This window comes from Vulpes vulpes, chromosome 9 (genome assembly GCF_048418805.1).
Source record: "Vulpes vulpes isolate BD-2025 chromosome 9, VulVul3, whole genome shotgun sequence".
NCBI lineage: Eukaryota > Metazoa > Chordata > Mammalia > Carnivora > Canidae > Vulpes > Vulpes vulpes.
Window position 1 is genome coordinate 4767009 of NC_132788.1, and position 26625 is coordinate 4793633.

Here is a 26625-nt window from a genome sequence, read left to right on the forward strand (position 1 = left end):
GCAGGATCAGAAGCGAGCCAGTCTCTCTCTCAGGAGCACTTCAGTTCCCTGAGAACCCTGCACCACGTACATCCCTCTGCCGGGCTTCTCTTCCTGCAGGCCTCGGGACGCACCTGGCCTCCTAGGGACTGTCCCCCTCCCAGTGGCCTCACAGCAGCCTTCCAGCTGTTCCTAGGAGTCCCTCACAGACATGGGCCTCACTTCCCAAAACCCTCCCTGCAGAAGGGCAGTGCCAGGGGCCCCGACCTCGTTCATGACATCACCTCAGAGCCTGCCTCAGGCAGAGGAGGAGGAAGGACTGAAGGAATGGCCGAGCTAGAGCAGAGGACCTGTCCCGTCCTAGGGGCTGGCTGGTGCAGCTGGGTCTGGGACATGGTGCAGCTGGGTCTGGGACATGGACTAGGAGCCAGGAGGTTCACGTGCCCACCTCCACCCACTGCTGAGAGCCACTGGTGAATGCTTTTACACACTGTCCCCACTGTCGCCATGAGCCACTTGCCTCAACGTGGGAAGGTCCCCCCTCCGGGTGCCAATGCCCACCTCTGCAGCCATTCTCTGGGCTATCCTACAGGCACAGGACCCCAACGGTCCTGACCCCCGATTGGGAACCCAGCACACTGCCACCCCACCTGCTGCCCCAGGAGCTTCGGAGACCGTTGGTGTGGTGTCCCCTGAAGGAGAACATACAGGACACGTTTCAATGACTACACGCAGATCTCTGTGAAAATTAGAAATACTGAAGGTGGAGGGAAGTGAAGTATTGCTGGGACCTGCCATCACCTCAGTAAGACCAGTGGCTGCAGGGACGTGGCCTCTGAGTGTCCTGCTGCTGGGGCCCAGGAGGGACGGCCTTGCCTCTGCTCCAGTAGATGAGAACAATTTCTGAGCAGGTGGCAGCAGCATCTAAGCACTGCGAGCAACACTGCGGCGTCACACACCCTGCACCCACTAGGATGCATTGGGGCAGGCCCTGGGCTGCCGCCTCAGGCTGACAGGTGGGGCCAGCATGGCCTTAAAGCCCTGAATTGTCTCCCGTGTCCGTTCCAGTGCAGTGACCCCCACTGCCTGTCCACACAACCCTCCTGCCTGCCTGCCCCTTGCAAGTGTCTTCTGTTCTCCAGGCATCGAGTAAGAAACGAGGCTAACGATGCCCAACCCCATGGGGCTGTCCTGGGGGTTAAGTGTCGGGCTTCGATTCCATGGGGTAGACCAACAGTGAACAACCTAGAACAACACACAGCATGTTGGGTAAATGTGTGCTCTGGGAAAACCCCGCTATGGAGCAGAAGAGGGACACAGATCTTATCCGTGTGTGTGATTTAGACCCCGTGGTGGTCAGGGAAGGCTTCTCCAAGGTGACATGTGGGCAAAGACCCAAGAATGTCAGGCTGATAGTTACAGAATCTGCAGCTTCTTTTTATACCAGTAGGAAAAAGCAACAGGAGTGAGAGGCTGAATGTGCTCCTATGACAGGTTCTGCTGGGACACCCAGAGACTGGGGGGGGGGCGGGGAGGGGAGCCCCCTCCTGGGGCAGGTCTGGAGGCACAAGGGTAAGACAGGCTCCGAGACATCCGGCGGGATAACGGGAGAGAAGGCGCTTACAGCGTTCCCACAGCACGGCGGGGGGAGATCAGCTAGGGTGGTTTCCATCCAGGGCCAGGGGACCAGCCGGGAGGGCGGGGTCAGCTCCGGCCCGGGGGGCAGGAGGGCCTCGTGGATGAGGGGGCCCCGGAGCGGTGGGAAGGCCGCCCTGCCTCCGTGAGTCTGTCCGCGCCAGGGCTCCAAGGTGTTGGCTTCTCAAGGGCTCCTGACGGGGGCTTTCCTGACTCTCCAGCCGGAGAGCTGGCAACAGGTGCCCTCAACAGACTTCCACTGGCCGAACAGCCTGGCCACGCTTTATCTTTACGGCAGATTTCCCAGAAGCACAGACGTCCTGGGGCTGCAGCTCCTCGAGGGATGGAGGCTGTGGGTTTCCAAACTGACTGCATCAGCGGCTCCCTCCACAGACGGCTCCCCCGAGCTAAGGAACCTCAGAGCCCATTCTGGAAAACCGTTCTGGGGTCTCCCAGGTGTGCAGACAGGCGGCTCCTGGCATTCTGGCACATTCTCAGGAAGAACGAGGGGTGGGTGGAGCGGAGTGCCTACAGCTCCAAACCCTGTGTGTCACGGAAATCCCCAAGCCCCATTCGCTCTGCCCCAGGGGGACACAACTAAACTGGGGGGACAACGTTCACAAGCCAGTGGGAAGGGCCGAGAGAGGCAGCTGTGGCCCCTGGAACCCAGGACCGTGGAGCAAATGGCCTCGCTCTCACAGGGACAAAGGCCGATGGAGGGGCCCATGCCCGAGTCCCCCTCCATCCTCTCCTGAGATCCCTTTATAACCAGGAAAGGAACAGGCTCATTTAAAGACGTGTGTAATTATTAAAAAAAAAAAGAAAGAAAAAAAGAAAAAAAGAAAAGAAAACAAAACAAAACAAAAAAGACGTGTGGAGAGTACAAAGAACGAAGAAAGAAAATCTTTGGAACTACCACCCACTCCGATCGTGGACAGCTGATATTCTTTATCTGTGAGTACTTTCATGGAAGGAAGGCACTACACAAAAGACGCCTTCTGGCTCCTGTTCACTTGACATACACGTAAGCACTTCCTATTAAAAATAATTCTTCGTGTTGGAACGCAGCATTTATTAGCCAATTCCTATGGGCGCCTTCCCTCTTGCCACCTTTGTCCCCGACAGCGCGTGGAGGACAGGGGTGTGTGCTCTGTCCTGGCTTCGGGGCTGCGCCGTCACAGCGGAGGGCACAGCCGCTCCCCTCGGTTTGATCCTGTCTCCCTCCGTCGGGCCACAGCCAAGCGCTGTCCGCGTGGACGGTCCTCGTCGGGGCCACCCGTCTCCGGGGCCAGCAGCACCGGGAGCCAGGCTGGCGGGGCCTCGGGGGGCCTCTGCCGAAGCTCCGTGCAACGAGAAGGGACCCCGGGGGACTGGGCCCCTTGGGCTCTGCCTTCGGACAGCTGAGGGGACTGGAAGGCAGGAGACCTCCGCGAGCAGCCCGTGGATGGGGCGGGGGCGGGAGCACGCTGGCCTCTGGTCAGCGCTCCTGGGGTCCGGCGGGCCGTGTTGTGCGAGGGGCTCCCGGAGAGGCCCGCGGTCGCCCGTGGCCCCCTGTCCCGAAGGCGCCTGGCTCGGGCGGAGGCGGGCCCTACCCTCTGGGTTGCAGTTTGATAACGTCTTGGACGCGAAAGGAGCAGAGCCACAGCACGATCAGGCTGCAGCGAACACACAAAGCTACCCAGGACCAGAAAAGTCATGTTCTTATTCTCAATTTCTCTTTTCTCAAAAAAACACAAAAAAAGTCAAAAAAAAAAAAAAAAGCCCTTCAATCAGTAAGAATAACAAAAACCCGCCGAGGCTGTACACCAGCCGGAGGCCCCAGGCCTGGTGCCCAGGACCCACGTGGAGGGCAGGGTGTCCTTTCCTGTGTTAGGGCTTCAGCAGCAGAGTACGGAAGCCCCGATCCCACTGGCATCCAAGGAAGCGTCCCCTACACTGGTGGCCTGGCAGGGCCACCCCCTCCTGCCAGAAGCCCCTGGAAGCATGAGCGGGGACCTCCCAAGCTGTGACATCGGGGGCTGCAAGGGCTTCCTGTGTGCTCCCCAGGAAGGTGCAGGCAGGGCCAGGTCCCCGGAGGAGGAGTCAGGCTCTCCGGGGCCCGGCAGAAAGCCGCAGCCTCTTCTTGGCCGCGTTTGCTCTTCAACACCCAGAAACAAGAGCCTTTCCTTACGTTTAGTGTCTGGCCATTACGCGTACTTGCACACGCCAAGATACAGGCCAATTTCCTCAGACACAAGCGCTCACTGTAAAACAATCAGACGACCCCCATCACCAAAATCCTACCACTTGCAGGGATGCGTGGGGTCAATGTTTGTGGAATGCATCCTCACGGATCTTTTCCACCTAAATCCCTACAATGATTCACTAGGTCTCCTTGACTCACTGCCTAAATACCTTCTCATTTCCAGAGCATTATAAAATTTCTCCATCTCAATTTATATATATATATATATTATATAATATTTATATAAATATAAATATATAAATATTATATAAACTTATATAAATTGAGAAAATATATAATATATATAATTTTTTTAATATAACTATTTTTAAGTTTTCTGCTCTGTAAACAGCGTCGTGATGAACACCTCTGACGCTACAGCTTTGCACCCCTTTGCTCGCCCCCATGGCCCTGGATCCCGGAGCATGAGCAAGAGTGTGGGGCATCCATTTGCCTGGGGCTTTTCATGTGCGTTGCCAAACTGCCCTGGGGAGGTTTTACAGTTCGCTGCCAGCGTGTGGGTGGTGCACTGCCGAGCGTTTTCACCAGAATTGGGTATTTTGATTAAGAAAAAAAAAAAACCTTTGCCAATGTGTCACCTCCTTGTGTCTTTGATCTCTGTCTCCCCATCTTCTCCTGGTTCTCCGAAAAAAGACAGCAGGGGTCAGGGAGCTCCGCCTGCGATTTCTGTGACCCGGGATATCTAAAGTGACCCTTCAGACCCCTCACTTCCTCCCTGTCAGGGGCCCACCTCAGCACCCACACTCTCAGTCACGAGAACTAAGAGCCCTGATGTTTAAGGACTGGGAGCTCGAGGCCTCTTTCTCCTCCACAATCCACTCTTGGCCTCTCCCCGCACCCTCTGTCCCTGCACAACTACTCAGGGGCCTCCCCTCCCCACTACCTGACCCCCACATTGGGGGTCCCTGCTCCTAGAAAGGACTCCTGCCCGAAAGTGACCCACGTACCACGAAGCCCGTGAGCCCTGGAATTGGCCCTCTATGGGACTCGAGCTGTGTGGTGGGAATGACCTTAGGCACTTCTGATGGAGGCTCGAACGGCTATAAAAACTCTCCTTTAACAACTTTTTGATAAAAACACACACTTAATACTATTCTTTTGTAACTTCATTTCAAGACACATTTTAAAAGTAAAATTAAAATATTCAAACAAAAGAAGACACTTAAGGAAGAGACCCCCTTCTCCCACTTGGAGGCCACAGACCTTGGCCTCCAACCTCTTCTGTTCCTGCCCCACAGCATCGGGCTCGCTCAGAGGAGACTCTCCTTCCCCTTAATCTGACAACCTGAGTTAGTGTTTGCCTCTTACTGTTTGCTTGACCATCCTTCTCAGTGGCCGCGGCCTCCCTCCACTCCTCTGTTCCAATCCACAGGAGGTGGTGGGGCCAGGACAATCTCCCCAAGCACAGCGCAAAACCCATCCGACCCCTGCTCTGAATCTCCAAGGAGCTCCCACTACAGATGCAGATCAAGGCTTTCATGTTCTCCACCTAGCACCCTCACCTCCTGCCACACAGTGCCCTCACCTCCTTTGGCCCCAACCAGCCTCCAACCTGAGCAGCAGGTGCTCTTTCCATAAATGTATAAACCTCAGCCACTGAGCTGCATGTCTTGCTGCTCCCCTGACTGCATGACTCCCTCAGTCACCTGTTCAGATCTCACTGGCTTCCACAGCCCCCTGTAAACACCAACTTCTGCACAAAGTCTGCCTGAGACGAGAGAGAGAGCACACACAAGTGGCAAGGAGGGCCGAGGGAGAGGGAGAGGGAGAAGCAGACTCTTTGCTGCAGGGAACTGGACGTGGGGCTCGATCCCAGGACCCTGAGATCATGACCTGAGCCAAATGCAAGCACTTAACTGACTGAACCACCTGGGTGCCCCGTGTCTGTTTTTTAACAACAACAACAACAACAACAACAACAACAACAAACAACAACAAAAATATAACTGGGAAGAGTTTACTGAATGCATCCAGCACTGTGCGAAGGGCTGGGATGTAGAAAATTAAAGTCTGTCTTTAGCCTCAAGGATAACAACAAAATGACTTTCTCAGAGGGAGCAGAGTATTACGTATTGGACAGTGGGAACATGAAGTAAAACTTGGTTACTCCAAGGCAGGAAGCAGTAATTATGAAGTCTACCAGATTCCAACAGATGCTTTATCCTACAATGAATTTCTAACACACACACACAGAGAAAAAAGAAAAGGAAAGAAAAGATAAAGACCAAGACCACTGGATGCCAAAATCTAGAACATATGATTCTGGAATTAAAAGTCATCACGTCACATAATACATCTTACGTGCCGAATGTCAGAAATGGGTCCACTGCAGCGTGGGCCTCTCAGAGCATCCCATCTCCCGTGAGGAGGGCCCATCCCCCCTCTGGCCCCACCTCCCAGCCCACACTTACTCTGGGTCTCGCAGTCCACGCAGTGGGAATTCCCGCGGATGTTTCGTATCGACTGCAAAGCCATGGCCTCACTCTGGCTCGTCAGCCGGGACTGGGCATACGGGAAGAAAGACAAATGCAAGGTGTAAGCACCTGGGAGACATTTCCACATCCGCTAGTAATGTCAGGGCAAAAATTCAACCCTTTTCAGCGGATGCAGGATGAAGACCACTCGAAGCAGCCACTCCTCTTCAGGAAGAAAGCACAACTGACGGGGAATGTTTCGTGCTCTGCGTTAAGACCTACGGGATGAGGTGACTCTACCAGAAACGAGGACGGAAGTAAGTTCTGGATCATTCGTGAGTGAACACAGACCCACCACCCCCGCCGGAGAATGGAAGTGGTTAACGTGCTTTGTCGTGTCTGCTTGCTGTGAAGACGGAAGAATGGGAAATAATCTGCTTATGAGCCATGGGTCAGGGCTTAATCAACACCATGAGACACAGCTCATGATTCCTCGCCAGGAAACCACATCCACACCACGCTTCATGCCTTAGAGATGCACTTTTCACATTAAGAGTATCTCCGTTGCTATGCAACAAAGTCCCTAACTAGGGTGGGGGGCAGGAAGGGGCATTTGTTCTTAAATTGATGCTTAACCCTCTTCTCTCTACAAGTTAAAGAAATTCAGAAGGGGGATAAGAACAATATAAGAATTGATAAGCTATGTTGTGATCATCTGTACTTACATTTTATTAACATCATGGGATCTATTCTTCTAGCCCGTTTTTAAAAGCACACCTGTACACATACATGTACTAAAAAAAAAAAAAAAGCCAGCACATATTGCTTTGGAATCTGTGCTTTTAGCCTAATGACACAACTGTCACTTCTCAATGCCACCAGGTGTTCTCTAACACCAACATACTGAGCGGCTGCATACCACTCAATGTTAAGAACATCTTTCTGGAGTTTTTTTTTGATGGACCTTTAGGTGGTTTCCAATTTTTCTCCACTGTAAATAGTGCTATAAAGAACTCACTTGTTGCTAAATCTTTGCCTGCATTTGTCATTACTTACTGGTGACAAAGTTTTGGAAACAGAAGTGCTAGGTAAAAGGCTATGTGCTATTTTTTGAGCTAATTTTTAAAAAATGGACTCTGTGCTCAATGTGGAGCTTCATCTCATGATCCCAAGATCAAGAGTCGCACGCTCTGCCGACTGAGCTAGCCAGGCGCCCAGGATATGTACTATTTCTAAAGCTAACGATGCACACGTTTAATAATGGTTAAACCCAAAAAAATTTTAGAGGACACTTAAGATAAGCTTGATTTTTAAGTCAGAATTTATAAATTGAATCATCTCATGTCAGATTTGTTTGATGTGAAACAATGGATTGCTGGGGTGCCCGGGTGGCTCAGTGGGATAAGCATCTGCCCTCAGCTCAGGTCGTGATCTCGGGGTCCTAGGACTGAGTCCTACATTGGGCTCCCTGCTCAGTGGGGAGCCTGCTTCTCCCTATCCCTCTGCCTGACCCTCCCCCTGCTTGACCCTCTCTCTCTGTCAAATAAATAAATAAAAGTCTTTAAAAAACCCAAAGGATTGCTTACTACCTAATAGTATAAATTGTAATTTGTTCACTTCTACTATCTAATTAACATAATGCATCATTAAGATTTTATTCCGTTTGGTTAGATATCCCACTATTCAAAGCGTATTTAACAATTTAAGGTTGGCAGCTGGAGTAGGGGTGTCCGTGAGCACGGAGGAACGTGCCTGTCTCTCTACCTGACTTCTACAGCACACGTACACATATGTACGCACGTGTACGCCCACGCCTGAATTATCCACAGGCAGCTAAAATTTCTTAGAGCTCATTCTCAATGAGTCTGTATTTTCCCTCCAGCTATCCCTTGGATGTGATTTTCCTGCTGTGCACTCTGCCATCGATCCAGCAAACTCCCAAGGTGAACAGATATGGACCTGTCTTCCCCGGTGCTCAGGGAGTCCTCCCAGGGAGAGCACCCCTGAGCCCACACAGCTAGCAAAGGGAACAGCATTTTAGGCTGGTGTGTCAGGCCCAGATGTGATGCTGTCTGCTTTCCCAAAGAGCTGGGAAGACTCTGGCAAGGGTGTGAAACGGAACAAAGAGATGAGGGATTTAGCTCTTCCCGAATCGGGAGGATGTGGCATGGGTTCGAGTCTGACGTGAGATACTGCGATGGTGTGCACACTCTGGAGGATGTGTCTGCTCAGCCACATGCTCTCCCCACTCCTGTTCTTAAGCGAGGCTCCGTGCTTGGTGTATGACATGTGTCATCAATCCCTGTCTGCGAGGAGACCCAGAAGCTTCCTTGCACTCGCTTCAGGAGCCTCGTCTGTGGACGTGACTCACTAAAGCCAAGGTTCTCAGAAAGGAAAGGCAGGGATTCTCTCCACCTTGGGTATAAAACATCTTTAAAGAAGAGAAGCAAATTACATTATAATAATAACGGCTGTGGTCTGGTTTACCCTGGTGAAGAGGGTAATAAAGAAAGACACTCCATCTTTCTGAAAGATAGACTCCCTTCTTAATGATGAAGCCGAGCATAAATCATTGGCAGAGATTTCTCCAAATGGTCACAAAATGAAGTTGCAGGTCGCGGGGCGGTGCTTTCTCTCCTTTCCTAGTTGGAGAGAGTGTGAAAAATCGAAACGCTCTTTGAGCCTCTACAGTGTCCCGGAGAAGCGGGTTGAGACCCCCCCAAGCCATGAAAATCCCAAGCCATAAAATCATGAATGAGAAGAAGCCGTAATGGGAAGAACAACTTTTCTACGAGGAGCATCCCTGGCAGGGCTCTAGATAAGGCGGCTTACGGGTGTTTTGTTTGGTTTCTGGCTAAACAACTGCAAAGGATCACCTCCGACTGCTGAACAAAACACATCTGGGGCTTCACCAGTGGAGGGGAGAGAATGGACGGGGTCTCCTCCCCCAACTCCCCGCGCTTCTCTTGGCGCCTCCGCTTTGCCTCCGCGTCGGGAACAACAGTCGGTGTTCCACCTCGACACGGGCTTGAATTTTGTGCACTTGTGAGACGAGAACAGTGCACCTTTTAAGTCTGCCTCTCCTCTCCGGAGCGTATTCCACGCCAAACAAAGTAAATGTGGCCGCGTAAGCCCCAAGGGTCCAAGAGATCCCATCATCCACCATAAAAGGGTCAATGCTCTCTATCTGGGATTAGCTGAGAGTCAAGATTTAAAACGGGCTCCGCCATAGGGCCGTGGTTGGCGAGGATACTAATACTTGATACGTATCGACACAAAGTGTTTTTTATTCTTTTCAATTATTTAGCTTTCCGCTCAGAAGAATAACTGGGTCTTGTCAGTCACACACATCATATGACGCTCCCCTCCCTCGGGCATTACTCGGGGCCTCCACTTCCCTTTAACGATCAGTGGCTCTTGATTTCGGGGGGCAGCCTGCTAAGGGTCTTACCTTATTCTTGCTGCTCTCACATGACTGTAAGCTGGCTAGGATCTGGCTCTCGATGGCTTGGACCCACGCATCCCGCTCTTCATATGTGGTGGCTTCAAAGTGCCACGTCTGGCCAGTGAGGGACACAATGATAAACTCAAAGTTTTCTTCTTGTTCTGAAACACAGAGTGGTGGGGATGAAGAGTTTAGCTTTCATGAGACCGCGGCCCCTCCGCCAGTCCTCGGTCATAAAAGTGCCTTTGGGTTCAATCGCGCCTGCATGGGGCTGCAGCACACACAGGACCGGCCGACTACACAGCGGAGATCTGAATCCACAGACCTCCAAACACTCAAGACGTGGCTCCTAAAGCCAGCGTGGTTCAGCTGGGTTTCAATCAATGCTCAAGGGATGAGGAAAAATGACAATCAGTGTGTGATGTCAGTGTCTCTGCGCTGGGCACAGAGGGAGCAACTCGGGAAAATGACATTGTCACTCGCGCCACCGAGGTATCTGTGGGGTGAAAATTAAGTTAATAGCGCTAATCTCGGGGTAGAGTCTTGATTTCTTTCCGGCAACTGCCTGTAGACCCACAGATCCACCAGCAGCAAGTGGGGATGCCTGCGGGATTCTGTTCTAGAACAGCGGAAGACCCACTCCAGGGAGGAAGGCTCCGATTGCATCATCTTCTGCCTGGAGGGTGAGCATGGATCCAGGGGACCTGAAGCGACTTCACGGCTGCCGTGGGGCGACGGTCTACCCCGGGACGCGTGGGACCTGCAATCAAAGCCTGTCGAACCACTTGCCACGGGGGAGTCTTGGGACCCATTCTTGGCTCCGGCTCACTTCCTTATCCTTAAAATGTGGGAAAGGCCGCCTACCTCATGGTGTGGTCCTCTGGCTTGGTGGCATGTGCCGCTCAGGCTGACATGGCCTAGACCATGGGAGACCCTCTACTTGTCCTCCCCTGCCCCCTGACTGCCACAGAGACAAAGGGACAGGGGGAGCCACATATAAAGAGCATGACCAGTTACCAATAACCATGGAGAGACCTCGAGCTGGAGTGTTAGGCGCAACAGCTCACTCGATCCGTGAAGCAGCCGCGTTACGATCGCCCGGTGAGCGTTGTGATTCCTAATGAGAACCACCTACCAACTACTGAGCTGACCACTGCCTGGGTGACCACTCTGTCACTCGCATGTGGCCACACCTACTGCACCAAGCCCCGCCCTTCCACACCCCTGGCTCCCGAGCCCCACTCAGGGTGCCCACAGCCTGACCTCGCCCAGCGCCCTGGGGCCCGGGTCAGCCCCGCCGCCTTCTGGGTCCCTCAGCCACTGCAGCTGAGGGATCCCTCCCACCTGATTCAGTGATGCTGCCAAGCCCCACACCAGGGGTGGCCCCGGGCCCCAGAATGCCCAGCCAGCTCTGGGGAACCGCTTCCCTGAACGACCACCAACTGCCTTGGAAACAGGGCCATGTCGCCTTTACCTTTAGAACCTTGACGCATTCTGGTAACGCTACTGTGCAGTGTGTAAAATCACTATTTTAGAGCTTAGTCCCCTGGGGACCTGGAACCTGCTCTGAACGGCACCTGAACGAGGGAAGGTGGGCCCATCCACTGGCAAAACTGTTGTGGAAGGCCTTCTGTTCATGTGCCCGGTCCTGGGGAACGTGAATAGCATTTGTCTGACAGGAGGGTCCAGGGCTTCCCCAGCTTCTCAAAGGTCTGTGACAACCCTGGAGTTGTTAAAAGCTCCTGAGATGGGGGTACCTTGTGGGGTGCAGGTGCTGAGTGCAAGTCAGGCCTGGTCTCAGCTGCACTGATGCCCACCCGCCCCCCAAAAAGGGGGCCGAGCTGGGCTTCTGTGGAGAAGACCCAGGAAACCTTGGGAAAGGGGCTGAAGGGGGGTGCCCCATGAAAGGCGAGGGCAGGACTCCTGGAATGGATCGCGAGACACAGGGGCCTTAGGGGTCTTCCACTTGCTTGCAGGGTACGTGAGCACCCCTCACTCCCGGACTCTCTCTGGCTCGAGTTCTGGAGAGACAGTGATAAGAGTTCAGAAGTGAGGGGGCCATCAGAATTTTACCTCAATCTATTGTGCTCTTGAGCCTGAGAGCAAATGAGCCCCCATGTTTACGTAGAAGCAGAACAGTGAACCTGCTGTGGAACAGGGAGATGGGGGAGGATGGTGAGGGGTGCCCACTACCCACCCCCATCCCCCGCCCCCACCCCAGGATGCCCTTGGACACTCATGGCCTTGTTGGGATTTTCATTTTTAAAACCAGCTGTGGGGGCACCTGGGTGGCTCAGTCTGTGAATTTTGGCTCAGGTCATGATCTCAGGGTCGTGAGATCAAGCCCCTTGTCGGGCTCCACTGCTCAGTGCAGAGTCTACTTGGGATTCTCTCTCTCCCCTGCCTCTCTCTCCAAATGAAATCTTAATCATAAAATCTTAAAATCACAAAATCTTAATCCCTGACCCCCCCCAAAAACCCTAGTTGTGACTTTCAAACAGGTCTCCCCAGGACTGACCTGTATCATACCTTGCAATTATTGGCTGAGACACTACATCTGTGGATTTTTTAAGGCCCAGCTTCTTCATCTACAGGGTTTTATATCCTAACACTATAAATCACAATCTCTTCTACACTGAATTTTGTTAAGATAGTACCCAGAATTCATGTACTTTGTGTAAAACCATCCCAATGAGCTGATAGACAAGATAAGAAAGAACAACGTAAGCCACAGGCGGTTGGGAAAACTCGCTAATTCACAGGTGTAGTGTGACAACTGTTGCTTCTATTTACTGAACAGGCTCACACTTTTCTTAATCTGTGAAATTCAGATGCACAACAAAAGATCCCGTGGATCAGGATTTACTGGATCTTTCAGTGAAAAAAAAAAATCACACCCATTAACTTCCTAGTTTAAATTTCTGCACAATTTCTGACGCCTGGGTGGCTCAGTGGTTTAGTGTCTGTCTTTGGCTCGGGGCCTGATTCTTGGGTCCCAGGATCGAGTCCCACGTCGGGCTCCCTGCATGGAGCCTGCTTCTCCCTCTGCCTGTGTCTCTGCCTCTCTCTCTCTCTGTGCCCCTCATGAATAAATAAAATCTTAAAAAAAAAATAAATTTCCGCACAATTGGTCCCACAAAGCGTTCCAGCCAGAATCATGAGCTATAACCCCTGGAGCTAAGGGACAGAACGGAGTTTGCTTCACACCAACCATGGCTCAGTCACGTGGCTGCTGGGCACCGCACAGGGGTAGAGGGGAAGGGTTCCAGCACATGGGAGACATCGTCAGGGGGTGGGGGTGGCTGGGGGCTGGCGTACACATACCCTAAGATGATTCGGTACAAAGCAGTGAGAACGATGACGGGGGTCTGTGGCACAGGGACGCCAGTATTTTTTGTTTTGTTGCACTGCAGTAGCTGTGAGGGAGCGGTCTCCACTGAAACACTGGTAATAGCTGGTGCAAAGACCAAACTTTCAAATCCAGCCGCTACAGTGCAGTTTGGCTTTGCCCTATTAACTATGTTAAACAGAACTTACCTACGCATACAAAATCTGCTCAAGGGAACAAACATATTTAAGTGTTCACGGAAACGACTGACTGTCAGACTTCATTTCTTGCTAATCTCCAAATGTACTCTCCCTGCAGCATCTCCTCTGTGGCTTCTCACTTTCAAAGTCAATCCCGCTACTTGTCTTCCGCATCTACTTAAACTGGACGCAAGTTTCCTTTTCTAGCATCTTCGACGTCTCCATTTGTGTCTGTACTTGCAGAAGATTCTCTCCCTGAAGGAGCTATCTGCAGATGAAACAGCCAACTGGGATGCCACACCCTTGAAGGGTTCAGTCCCCTGTTGTGTGTCCTCTTCAGAGGGAGCCCGGAGGATATTGAGCCTCTCAGAGATGCCCTGTAGAGCCTTTCTACTCTGAGATGCTACGGGAGGGATGCAGGACACTTCTCAATTTTTTTGTAACAGAGAGCTCTGAGCAGCTGCCAGGAGTCCGTGCAGAGGTTCCCAAGGCTGGCTTCAGGCTCTTGGAGAACGAGTGCTGCAGTCAATAGCAATGTTGGCCCTAGGGGAAGAGGGGGTGCACTAGGCATGCTTGCCATCGCCTTGCCATGCTCAGCTAGTTTCTTTCTAGCTTGTAAATCACAGCATCTGCTTCCCCTCCCTGGCTCTCCCTCACTGACCACCGGTGAGGTGAACATATACCCCAGGTGCAGTTCACAGCCTCCCGACCCCCCGTCACTGCCTGAGGGTTCATTTCCTTCCAAGGCATAGGTTGTCACTTCTGTTTTTTTCTTAGTCACTTCTAATATATGTGGACAATTCTCAGATTTGTATCTCTGACCCCCAGATCCATTCAGGTATTTTAAACATGCCCACAGATATTCTTTAAATATTTTGTCCTCATGTCAAATTAACACGCATGATATAGATCTGTTATGATCTCCAAATGCTCCTCTTTGGGTTCCAGTATTTCTGTTAATGGTTACAATGCTATGTCTGGTCATAAACCTTCAGAATCACCCAGATTCCACTTTCGCCCTCTTCCCACCGCCACCTCATTAGTTACAACTCTGCTTATTAATATCCCTGCTCTGTAGGATGCTCTTCATCCCCTACTTTCGGCCCTTACTTGACTGTTTCACTGGCTCTGGCTCAGCTGGAAGGGTCCCTCAGAGTTTACCACGCAATAAATGTGTGCCATACTCCTCCCAGGTGAGCACTTGTGCACCGGCCTGGGCGGGCCTTCCAGAACCTCTTCCAAACATACTGCCCTGTAATATGGCAGACAAACATGTGCAGGGCTTCCCCATAAGACACACTTGTTGCACCGATGGCCTAATCTCCAAGCCTCTAGCCTACCCCCTCTCCCTCTCCCCAAATCCCCAAGAATGAAGAAACCACAACAGTGAGCACTGAGTGCTACATGCCTACAAGTGAACGTCACCCTCAGGGACAAACACCTTTGGTGGCACAAATAAGGTCATAATAAGGTGAGAGAGAGAGAAACTCAAGAGACACCCCCCCCCCTTCCTTGCCCCATCACTCGACAATCAGGACAGGAAGGAGATACCAGTCCTACGTTTGCAGAGCCTCCTTGGCTCCTGGCATCTCCCCGCAAAGGAAGCATTCCACAAACGTCAAGCACACGAGAACTCAAAACCAAGGACACTAAACACACAGGAAACAGGACAGTAGATTTAGATCCAAAGGATTACAGATGCAGAATTTAAAATAACTATGCATGAAATGTTTAATGAAATAAAAAGATCAATCCTGAATTTTTGAGCAAAAGGAGACCATGAAAAATCAGGCCAATCAGAAAAAAAAAAGGTAGATGTTTTGAAAATTCAGATTATAACTGTTAACAAAACAAGCCCCATGCCCCCCAGAGGGTGAAGGAGGAGCTGGGGGGGTGGGGTGGGAAGTGAAGAGCCAGGAGACAGACCTGGAGAGACTGGCTCAAACAGACGAAGCCTTGAGAATGCTGTGAACAGAAATGATGGGGAGTGTGGAAGGTGTGACACACGTCTGACTGCCGGGCAAACAGTGGGAGCCTCACACGACTGTGAATGATGGGGCTCTAGACATGGAAAACAACATGTACCAGGAAGGATCACAGCAGTGAAAACCACACCAAAAAGCTTCTGAAACTGGGGAAAAGCATAATTTAAAAAGGCCCTTAATAACACAAAGCAAGAAAAGGCTGATTGCCCTTAAAAAAATGGTAGCTCTGTGGATGAGGGACGTCTCAAGAACAACAATCCAAGCTACAAGACAGAGGGATAATAATATCCTTGAGCCCTGGGAAGAAAATAATGTCAATTTAGACAGGGGACCCAGGAAAACCTTCTTCTTATTATTTTTTTAAAGTTTATTTATTTATTCTTGAGAGACACATAGAGAGAGGCAGAGACATAGGTAGAGTCCCTGCAGGGAGCCCGGTGCGGGACTCGATCATAGGACCCCAGGATCATGACCTGAGCCCAAGGCAGATGCTCAACCACTAAGCCACCCAGGCATCCCAGGGAAACGTTTTTGAAGGTAAAGAGTGGAATATATTTTGTGTAGAAAAAAAAGCGATGGAAAGGGCCTATTACCAATAGACCCTAGTTAAAGAAGCTACTAACAGATATGCTCCAGAAGTGTCTAGAAAGAAGGTCAGAACTGGGGAAGGACTGATGAACAGGTAAATAGATAGAGACATGCATCTAAAGCAAAAATTACGTTACATACTACTACTGAGAATAATGTCTCATTTGAAAGTACCAGAGACAGGCTGGTGCGGTGAGGACATTAGAGCCAACATGTTCTCGGGTGGCATACTCTTCTAGAAGGGGATGAAGAATGAACCTTGGATTTTGGCAAATCAGGCACACGTGATAGAGGATTAGGGTAAATCTCCACAAGGAAAGAACGTGCACCTTCCAAATCAGAAGGGGGAAAACATTTAAATAAGAAAAATAAATTGACTGAAATATTTTGTTGAGCTAGGAATAGAAGGGAACCCCCTTACATTGGGGGAAAGAGTACTTATTGAACCCCATAGCATCATTGTACTTAATGATGAAATGTTAGAAACAATCTGTATCAGTTAAAGGGTGCTCAAGGCAAAGATGCTCCCTGTAACAGCCTGTGTTCAACCCTGTTGGCCAATGCAATAAGACAGGACAGAGAAATAAAAGATCCAAAGACTGGAAACCCCCCAAAATTTATGGATTGCAGGACTATTTACATAGGAAACCATAAGTAATTTAGAAATTCTGAGAAATAAGAACAACAGTTAGTAAATGGACGTATGTAAGACCAATACAAAGAAATGTTAGTTGCATTTCTGTACACTAGAATAAAACAAATCATATTTAAATAATTCTGTTTGCAAATATCTTTCTATCTGTGGGATGGGGAAGGACAGATTCAAAGAACCATGAAAAAGCTGAATTAACTTTATTGTCAAAGTAACAACAAAAAAAGATCACTGGAATGTGCAGTCACTCATAATGAGTGGTAAAGAGCAGACCCCACCCTGCGTTTTAAGGTGATGGATTAACCAGGGTGTGCAAGTGGCCAGAGTGAGTTTCACGCCTCATCCCTGAGATCCTGGCTGGTCTGCTAATTATAATAAAAAACCAGTAAGGCTCCACAAAGTGAAGAGCGAATGGATGCAAGACACCCTGTGACCCATGCCTGGTGGACATGAGCCCTTGGGGAGAGGTGTGGGATCAGCAAGATAAGGCTGATGAGTAGCCCGAGCAACCCTGGAAAGCACAACTTAAATTTCACGATCCAATGAAGAGCCCAATGTGCAAACACTCAAAACTCTGATTCATCTGAGACTGTGCTTTGTGGTCACCTGTGGGATGACTTGTCAACCCAGAAAGGCACAGAACTACAGAAGTACTGAAGCCATGAATGAGGCCAAAGTGTGGCGTCACAGCAAGTGTGGTCACTGTGACATTTGTGTGTATGGTTTCTAAGGTGTCTGGAAGCATGCACGGAGGCCCCATCAGTCACAGGACAGGTGTGAGCTTGGCCCTCAGGACCTGTCCTCAAGGTGACGCACTCTGAGCAGTAGCTCGACGTGCAAAAACTGACAAAGACCTCTTTGGGGAAGTTTCCGTGGTAGCCCTGGGCCTAGGTGCAGCAGCAGGTGCACCCTCCAGTCCTGCCCACGCAGCCTCCTGCAACGGCTCCCAAATGAAGAGATGACGGTGCCCTTGGTGCTGGGCTGGCCTCCACCAGGTGGGCCATGCGGATGGGGCTCCTTGCTGAAATGGAAACGCAAACATCCGGGCTACATGGAGGAGAGGGGTCCAGCTCCTGTGCTGTCCTGGGAAAGAGGCACCTTTCTAGAAGGGGAGCCACTCAGCCTTTTTTTAGATTTTGGGCCCTGGTGAAGATGTCTTGATAAGGAGCTGGGCAGCTGGGATGCCTTGCTCCCCGAATAAGGCGTTGAGACCTGCGCACGGGGTCCACCTGTGGTCCTCACACTGTCACCGCAGGGGGTCCGGGTGATGCCTAAGGCAACACGCGCTTCCCCAGATATTACTGTCTTTGTGTGGCCTTATTTTTTCAGGGAGGATAATATGTTAACACTCACAGATTCATTCAGAATCTCAGAACTGAATTATATCTACACCATGACTTTGCTCTGCCTCCCAAGATTAAAACAAAATAAGAACAAGCATTACAGAGCAAGTGTGTTTTTAATCATGTTACGTATAATTTCCATGAAGGGATATTTTGTTTCTTTGTAATGAACCTACTGCATGGAATAATAAATATAAAACACAGTACTGTTGAGCCCTAACTCTGTCAGAAAAAATACTAGGATCTTATCAGCATTATCTCATAACATTTAATTATTCTTCTCTCTGTAAAGTGGCCAGCGATGCTCTTTGTTTCTTAAAAACAAACATTTAAAGGAAAGGAACTCTCAGGGGGTGTCCAGTGGGGGCTGGAAGGGTCTCCCTGCTTCCCAGTGCCTTTTTACTGCTACTTTTCCTTGCTACTGATGTCAGAAGGGCAAGGTGGTGGGTCTTTTATTTTTAATTTTTTAAAAAGATTTTATTCACTTAAGAGTGAGAGTGAGCGAGCGAGCATGTGTGCACAAGTAGGCAGAGCAGCAGGTAGAGGCAAGGAGCCCAATGTGGGGCTCCATCCCGGGACCCTGAGATCGTGACCTGAGCTGAAGCCAGACGCTTAACCAGCTGAGCCACCCAGGCGACCTGGTGGTGGGTCTTTTAAAAGCAATTTCTCAGCAATCTCTACTCAGCTCGTCACGTCTGGAGAGTGCCAGGGGACGACTGGCTAGCGGAAGGCATCGCCCTGCTATTGTCACACATGACATGACACCCTGGATGCGGCAGTCCTAAGCCGAGGTCTGTCCAGCTGCTGTCTTTGGTGATTGGTCAGCGCCGGGAGGAGGGACAGTCCCATCTATACCAGGACAATCAGAGCATGGGACACTCCTGGCTGCTGCGCTGTTCCACTGGGGTAGGGGCAGGGGGCTTGGGTGTTGTTTCCTCCTCCAGGTTTCCATACCTAGGTTGGGGCCACCGTGCTCCTTCCTCTCTTACCAGAGACGTGTCGAGACGTGTCACATGGGTGCAGACGTCTTTGCCCGCTCTGTGCCAAGGAAGAGGTGGCGGATGGGGCTCCCACCCGGGCAGGTGAGTGGGCTGCTGACCAGCAGGGTGGAGCAGGACAGGAAGTGCCTGATGCCCCACAGGTTCCTGGGCGCAGGGGCCCCTCTAGCCAGCTGTAGCCACCCGTCCTGTACTTATTCGCATGAGCCCATCCATCTCCCTTTTTTGGCCTAAATCTCTTTAAATTGGGTTCTGGTCACTTCCAAATCCAGTCCTGACTAATCCTGGGGAATAAAAGACCTCTCACTCTGGGGGGAGGCACTAACCTGCTAAGTGGCCACCCTACTAGGTCAACACCTAGTAAATCTCTAGACTCGGCCCTTGAGATGGCAGTGACTATTTACAGCAATTAAGTAAACAGCAGATTTTTGGACCCAAATATCTTCCCTTCTTCTGCATGGACGAAGGAATGAATATTACGCATGAATATGTTCCTCCTCATGATCTGAAAGCATTTCTATCCGAAAACCCGGCCTTACTCACATCACCGATGGACCAGGAGGATTCCATCACATAACGAGGGGACACTGTGATATTTTAGTTATATGCAACTAGATACAAAATAATAAAAACAGTAATTGGCAGTGCGAGGCCAGTCAGTCAGAAAGACAGATGGAGAATTATTCCTCATCATCAGCCTTATTTAAAATGTAAGGAGTGGGCGCTTGGACCCCAAGAATGTACAGTTGCTGTTTTTCCTTTCACGTGGTTTCCTTTCACTAATACAGACGGACTCTGAGCAACAATTACGGCGGCTTGTATTTAATTCATCCTGTAAAACCAGAACTCAGGTGGCCGGAAGGCCTGATGACACAGATGTCATGAGTGTGCTCCTTAGCCTTGGACGCACCCTTCCCCGGCCCCTGGACAGGGGAAATCGGAGCTACCGCACCCGCGGTCCAGGATGAAGAACTGTGTTGTCGCGCGGCGTGACATTCCGGGGCTGAGCTGTTGAATAAAGTTTTGTGATTGGGCTCGCAGGGATTTGAACAGTTTTCCGTGTTTAACAGTTAGCTGCGGAGAGGTCCACTATAATAGTATTTTAGCGCCATGAACCTGTCGAAATCAACCTGCCCAATTATTCCAAACGACATTAATAACACCGGATATTACACTAATTGCGTCCAGTTTCTATGCAGACGAGGCCCCGTGGGGCTAATTTTGCCTCCTCAGGGGCAAGCAACTCAGCCATCAGACTGATTTCACGAGGAATCCCTCCTCATTACACAAGTCTGGCCTGTCAAACTTTTTTTTTTTTAAAGGTTAATGGGCCAATCAGTCATCAATTATTTTTGCAGAGTCTCAGCAGACAAAGGGTTAAAGGACTCCAAGCAGCTGCAACTGTTCTACATTTGGAAGCCGTTGGCAACAGGAGCCGGCCTGGACAAGGGGTGCGTTTTGGGCGAGCGGGTGAGAGGGGAATGGCTGGACAGACGTGCGCCTGTCTTCAGGGCCGGATCCGGAGAACGGGGCAAGCCGCACGGTGTTCTTGCAAAGGCCCAGGCGATCCGGGCCCTTGGGCCCAGGGGACGCATGGTGGCTCGACACTGAGAGAGGCAGGTGTGACACGGGCGAGGACGTCGACCAGATCTGTTTCTCCTATGGGGTGAGAAGGGCTCAGCGTGGCTGTAGCGGTCTTCACCGGCCGGAGGGGAGTCTGAGTCCGTCCTCCTGGCGCCTCTACGAACCTGGAGCCGGGACCCCCCGATGCTCAGCTATCCGTGAGGCTAAGCGTCCTTCCCGATATAGTTAATGGCAACCATGTGATGAGGACGTGTGATCTAAACTGCAGGGATGAGACGCTCTGCACGAAGGAGGGACATGTCCACTGGCAGAGGCCGCTGGTAGGAGTCCGGGGTCCACAGGGCCCAAGGGCTTCCAGGTGGTCACCGTTTCTAAGTGATCCAACAGTAAAGTAGCCAAGACCTGCAGGGAGATGGCTGTCCTCTCCACTCCGGGCTTCTGCTGGTGGAGAACTGGGACTTGTCTTTGGTAATCCGGTGCCCAGACTAACATGTTACAGGAACTTAAACGTCTGGCCAAGACATTTTTTTTCCTTCTCTTTTTTCCAAGTGGACGTAGCAATGGGTTTCTCCCAGTTTCTGCCTGAAACTCCACGTTGTCTTTTCTTTGCATCCTTCCGATTTTGGGGTCCTCTCCAGGAAAGCACTTCCCTCTCCTGCCCTTCCTGCTCGGCCACCTGCCGCCTGGGAGCCACCAGCTGCCCATCCCACGCTTTGATCTGAGCTTCAAGTGCGAGGGAGGCAGCAGGCTGGATTGGGATGACAGAGGCGTGCTGTCCCTCCCTTTCTTTTGCCAGGAAAGACATCCATGACCGATCCCGAAGAGCCTGACGCAGCCTCAGAATCCTTCCTAACGCAACCCTACGCATCGCCATTATCACTTTGTCAAAGTTGGAAACAGAGAGGGGATGCATTTGCCATTATGCCGCCTCCCCGGGTCGACCACGATCTACACGCTCCGAGATTACTTAAGGTTATGTCACACGTGGCCTTTACGCTAATTTTGTTTACGCTAATTTTTTGAGCTATGCATTTTGTAAAAATACTAAGATAGTTCTGTGCCACCATAGGCATGTGGTTTAGGTATTCTGAACAATTATGAAAACCACACGTGTTTAAGGTTTCAGCCAAAATCCACCATAATATAAAAAGTCAGTTTTTATTTATTTTCAATATTCCTCCCCTTTTCCTAGGACAAAATAAATGTGAAGGAGAGTCTAAAGAATATGGTCCAGAACTGTGCAAAACCAAGACCTACGGCCACTGAAGAATACATATGAGAACACTCCCTCCTCCTCCAGGAGTTAATTTTGAGCAGAAAGGGGAAAACGCATTATTTCTGGCCATTATGAACACACACAGCTCATGGTTCTCAGGTAAATATTTTTGCAAGCTCTGAATTTGGTAAGTATCTTTGTTTAGCCCAGAGTCCAACAGAGGTGTTGTACTGTGGCTCAATTTAGGACAAGAGCAGAATTAATTAATTCTGCGGAGAAGTGAGTCCCCAGAGGGAGGTCACAAAGTTAGGGATGTTTACCACTGTTGTCACGGGAAGATTCTCATGAAACACAAAGGAGGTTTTATTTTCCAAACACATTAGAGACTAGCACTGGGCGAGCGGTCTGCGAGCCAGGCACCACGGAACCCCATCCTGTTAGCTTTGGTTCGGAGCCCTGGGGTGCCAGGCATTTCGGAAATCAGCAGAGTGCCCAAGACAGAGCTCCGGGAAAAGTAGACCGTCAGATCCCGAACTGAGAACACTGCAGGATGGAGAAGACGGGCAAGTTAACGTGTTCCTGGCTCTGGCTCACTCTGGCTCACAGTCCGGGCACCACACGAGAGCTCGGGGCCCGAGCTCTTGGTTTACTAAGAGCAGGACACGCAGACGCATCTGCTGTAATTTATCTGGTTTCCCAAGCAATGCTCTGCACGTGTAGCATCTGCCACTCGTTCTTAGTTACATCCATCCCTTCCCAGGCTCCCCGCGCGGTCCCCGGGGCCGCCCAGCCACCACTCGCTGCGGGGACGGTCAATGGTATCGGTCACCCTTTCAGAAGTCGTGGGCTGGACAGACAGCAACCTCCCTTCTCTGCCCCCCCTAAGTCAGTTCTGACATTAGTTCCTACACTCAAATCTTCATCTATACGCAGGTCTTAATCTGCGCCGTTCATCACCGACCAGTGTCTGCTTTGGCCCATTCTGCCCTCGAGTTCATTCAACAGGCCTGGAAAGAAAGGGTCCCGCGGATACTCTCCCCAGACTGCGCTCTTGGAGTTATCTTCCGATTGAATAAGTCTTTATAACAATTTAACAGTGACCCCTGTGGCCACCCTGACACGGGCCCAGCTCTCTGGTCAGGGCTTTGTGGGGGTCAAGTAAGACCTTCTTCAATTATCCTTCGAGGTAGGGCTCACTGTCTCCATTCTGGAAAAAGAGAACTAGGCAGGGGAAGGAGAGGCCGCGCAAGTCACCTGAGTCCACGCAGCTGGGAAGTGGCAGGACTGGGATCCGCTCCAGGCGTCTGCTCCCAAAGCCAAATTTCCACATTTGACGATTCCTTTGAGGACGACAGTGAATGGAACTGGGGGGGGGGGGGGGGACACTTTAAAAGTCTGGAAAAAAGAGATTGGACTTTAAATGCCCCCTTACACCTCCAGGTGGATCTCCGCTCCTCGCCATGTAAACGTTTCTCAAGCTCCGAGGTTTCTTCGAATGACAGGATCTGTGGCACTCCCGACACGACACGAGGACGGGCAGCGGCGGGCGTGGACGCTGCGCTACCTGCTGCTGCATATGCTGATCACTGCCTCCGCGCCACCTGTGCAGTGGGCACCGTCTCCGCAGTCCGCAGACGGGGGACTGACGTACGGCGGGAGCCCCGGAACTAGACCCAGACATCTGGCTCGAGTCTGGGCTCAGCAGCACTGTGCACACCGCCGCGCACAAACACAAGGTCTGCGGGATTTCTGATGGAGAACGCAAGTGTGACTGCAAATACCTGACGTGCCCACAGTGGAGAGCCCTGTGTCTGAGCGTGGAAGGCGGCCTCACGCGATGGAGCCCTGGGGTCGGGGCTGGATCCAGAGGTCACAGGACACAACAGCTGGTCACACCCGTGAAGGCCGAGCAGCCTCGTTTCCCTCCCTGCGGTGACAGCTGTCTACGGAGGCCGCGGCCCGAGTGGGGCGTCCACACCTCTCTGATGGAGGCCGTACGTGCTCTGTGCTTGCTACGGAGCCCACGCCCAGGGTTCAGGCTGCGGCTCCCACCAAGTGCCCAGCCTTGGTCCACCTGCCAGGGTGCTTTCCCGGGGCACGTGATCGCCCCTCCCCACACCTCAGTTTCTCCTTTTGTAAAATGTGGAGGACACAACGTCCCTCGGGGGTTGCTGGGAGTCACAAGGCGGGATGCCACCAAGTGTTCAGTGCTGCAGTCGCTTGTGGCTCTTGTAGGATCCTGGGGACCAGGAAGCCTTTCCTGATCACCTCTACTGTGTGGAGCTTCACTGCCCACTAACCCACAGGGCACCCCGGGCCTCCTCTGGAACCTCTCTTCCCTCACTGTGTGCCAGGGCCTTTGTGTGGTGATTCTGGCCTGCCCGCAGGCTCTCCCTCCCCTTCCTTCCCTCCCCTTCCCCCTCCGCCCTGGACCCACACAGGGTAGCGGCCTGGGAGCCCAGCAAGCTCGTCACTCTCAGGCGTAAGCACCCGCAGGTCATCTACTGGCCTCAAGCTGAAGGAGACAGATGTCTTACCGGGAGCTCAGGGGGTGGACAGGCGGTGGCAGTTAGGCCTGCTCAAGTGGACAGGGACCGTCCTGGCTACCTGGTGCAGGGGCAGCCCCAGGTGGGGCCTGTTCACACCCACAGTGCCTGGGACCTCTGGGTCTCTCCATTTGGCCCACTGTGGTGCACGGAGGTCGTGCAAATGGGTTTCGCAGGCCTGTGTCTGGGGTAAGATCTGTCCACAGCAATGCACCCCCAGACAGGGTTGAGTGGGGACTTCAGGCTGATACTGAACCTGGCCAGGATCTGGGCGTGAGCATCATCTGTAGTGCAAAGTGGCTTGTTTGGCTCACAAAACGTGGGTGGCCCTGGAGGCCCAAGAAACACCCCCCCCCATTCCCCAACACACGTGTCCTTTACCCATTTATGCTTCATCACATGTCCTGTTAGAGTCCCTGTGTCCCCATCTCACGGGGGATGGTAATCCCACCTGACTCCGGGTGTGCAGGGGGAGACGGCAATGGGTTCCCCATGGGCCCACTTTGGGCTGCTGCTGCTCACACAATCCGACAGGCCTTCCTCCCACGTCATCCACCTTCTGCTCGGCCTTCTCTGTTCTTCCTCGGAGAGACGCTGACCATGGACGTGAACACTCCCAAGTGTGGCCTCAGCTGCCTGATGCTGAGGGGTTCTTCCCTTGGGCTCGGAGGCAGCGATGAGCTGGAGAGTCCCATCATAAGTAGGTCTTCCATCCCATTTCACAAACCTCTGAGATGGCGAAATGAAAGTTCGTTCTTGTCGAAGGAACTAAAATTTCACCAACTTTGGCAAGGAGTTGAATTTTTATGAAGTAAAAGAGATGCAAAAATTAGTCCAATATATATACATAAAAATCAGGCTTCTATCTCAGTTTCGGAGATAATTAACCCAAATAGACAGAAAAAAGTGGCAGCCTATTTTGGTTTGTTTTCTAATCTTGTGTGTGTGCTTCCCTAATTAGTTTTGTGTGATTTGTTCTATCCACTCCCGACATCTATCCTCTGACCCTTTCCACGAGGATCCAGGAGTAGGTCCTGGAGTTGAGCTATCGGGGTGCACAATCTGCCTCCAGAACTCCCAACTTCTCGTCTCCAGCATGATACCTACCAGCGGGGTACTGTGGAGATCAGCTGAAAGAACCCAGGCCAGGGGTCAGGAAAGAGAGGACACAGGAGAAAAAGAGCATCCATCGGAGTGAGATCACCAGGTCCAAATCCCGGTCCTGCCCATCTCTTGCCAAGCCGAGTCTCCAGGTGTTCTGCAGCCCAGAACACCTGAGCTGCACTCCCTGCGTCTGGAAAAGGGGACGTGGGTGCCCCTGTCCCGGATCACGCTGAGGACCGCTGGGGAGACGTGGACGCACCCCTCAGATGGCACGTGTGCCCTCACGACGTGTGCCCTCCTCTAACCCCCGAAACTCAGGTTCTCTCTCCCCCTGGGACTCGGGAGTCAGCTGTGCTTTGGGGCTTTGCGGGGCACCCCGGACATATTACACAAGTGGTCACTTTACAAAATGCTCCCCCTGGGGATGGGTACATTCAGTGGAAACACTCGAGGCCTCAGGTGAAAACAAAACTTGGAATGCTCAGGATATGAATTTCCATAAAGGATCCTCTTAGAGACAGAGAATATGCGATGGCATCACACAGCGAGAGACTGGGGATCAGAAAGGCGTTCTGGTAATTTACATAATTACATGAATTCAGGAACACACTGCCAGAAGAGATATGAGAGGAGATGGGGTATAGACACAACCTTAAACCCAAAGTCAATGAAGAATGATCACGTCACTTAACTGGAGATTCACAGATGTAACAACTCCACGCCGGACGGAAATGAGAGAAAATGGGAAGGAGGATTTGCCTTTGCCCATGTCCCCAGGACTGCCTTCCGGAGCTGCTGGCAATCGAGTAACAGGGCGTTATCTGGTGTTTACGGACTCCAGGGAGGCGCCCACGTTCCTGTCCGCTGTCCATCCCCAGCCAGGAGCACTGGGCAGGGCAGATACTGCAGATTACCTGGTCGGTCAGGCTGAGAAGGTTCCCCTTCTGCACATGGTCACACCTGTCATGGGCTGCAGCCCACCGGTGTCTCCAGGGAGGGCCGTCAGCAAGTCCCCAGGGGAACTGTCTGCCTCCTTACAGCCCCCCAAAACTTCGTACACGACCACACGGAAAACCAGACATCACTTTTTTTTTAAAGGCCAGAAGTCAATAAACAAATTTGTTGTGACAAATGCATACACACACACACGAAAAACATACCTGAGAAGGACACAGGGGAAAGGAATGATATGCAGCCTAAGTTGAAAAACACACACTAAAAAAAGAGTGAATGAGTATACCGAACACCCTTTAAAATACGACAAAAAAATGATGTTGCATGAGACTGCTGTTCCTAAAATTCTATTATTTTCCCCTCTCGTTTTGTCTTTCCTGAATGAATGCCTTGAAAGGAGATATACCGA

At 51.5% G+C, this 26625-nt stretch overlaps 1 protein-coding gene across 29 annotated transcripts in view; it reads right to left on the reverse strand.

The window, feature by feature from the left end:
• The window catches only part of AGAP1 (ArfGAP with GTPase domain, ankyrin repeat and PH domain 1), a 524640-nt gene that overhangs the window by 64500 nt on the left and 433515 nt on the right, over positions 1-26625 (reverse strand). For all 29 annotated transcript variants that reach the window (XM_072719114.1, XM_072719112.1, XM_072719108.1 and 26 more), the window contains 2 exons: positions 9725-9879; positions 6271-6361 (listed from right to left, as the gene is read on the reverse strand). In XM_072719114.1, the coding sequence (XP_072575215.1) occupies positions 6271-6361; positions 9725-9879 (246 nt within the window). The remainder of the gene's footprint in view (positions 1-6270; positions 6362-9724; positions 9880-26625) is intronic.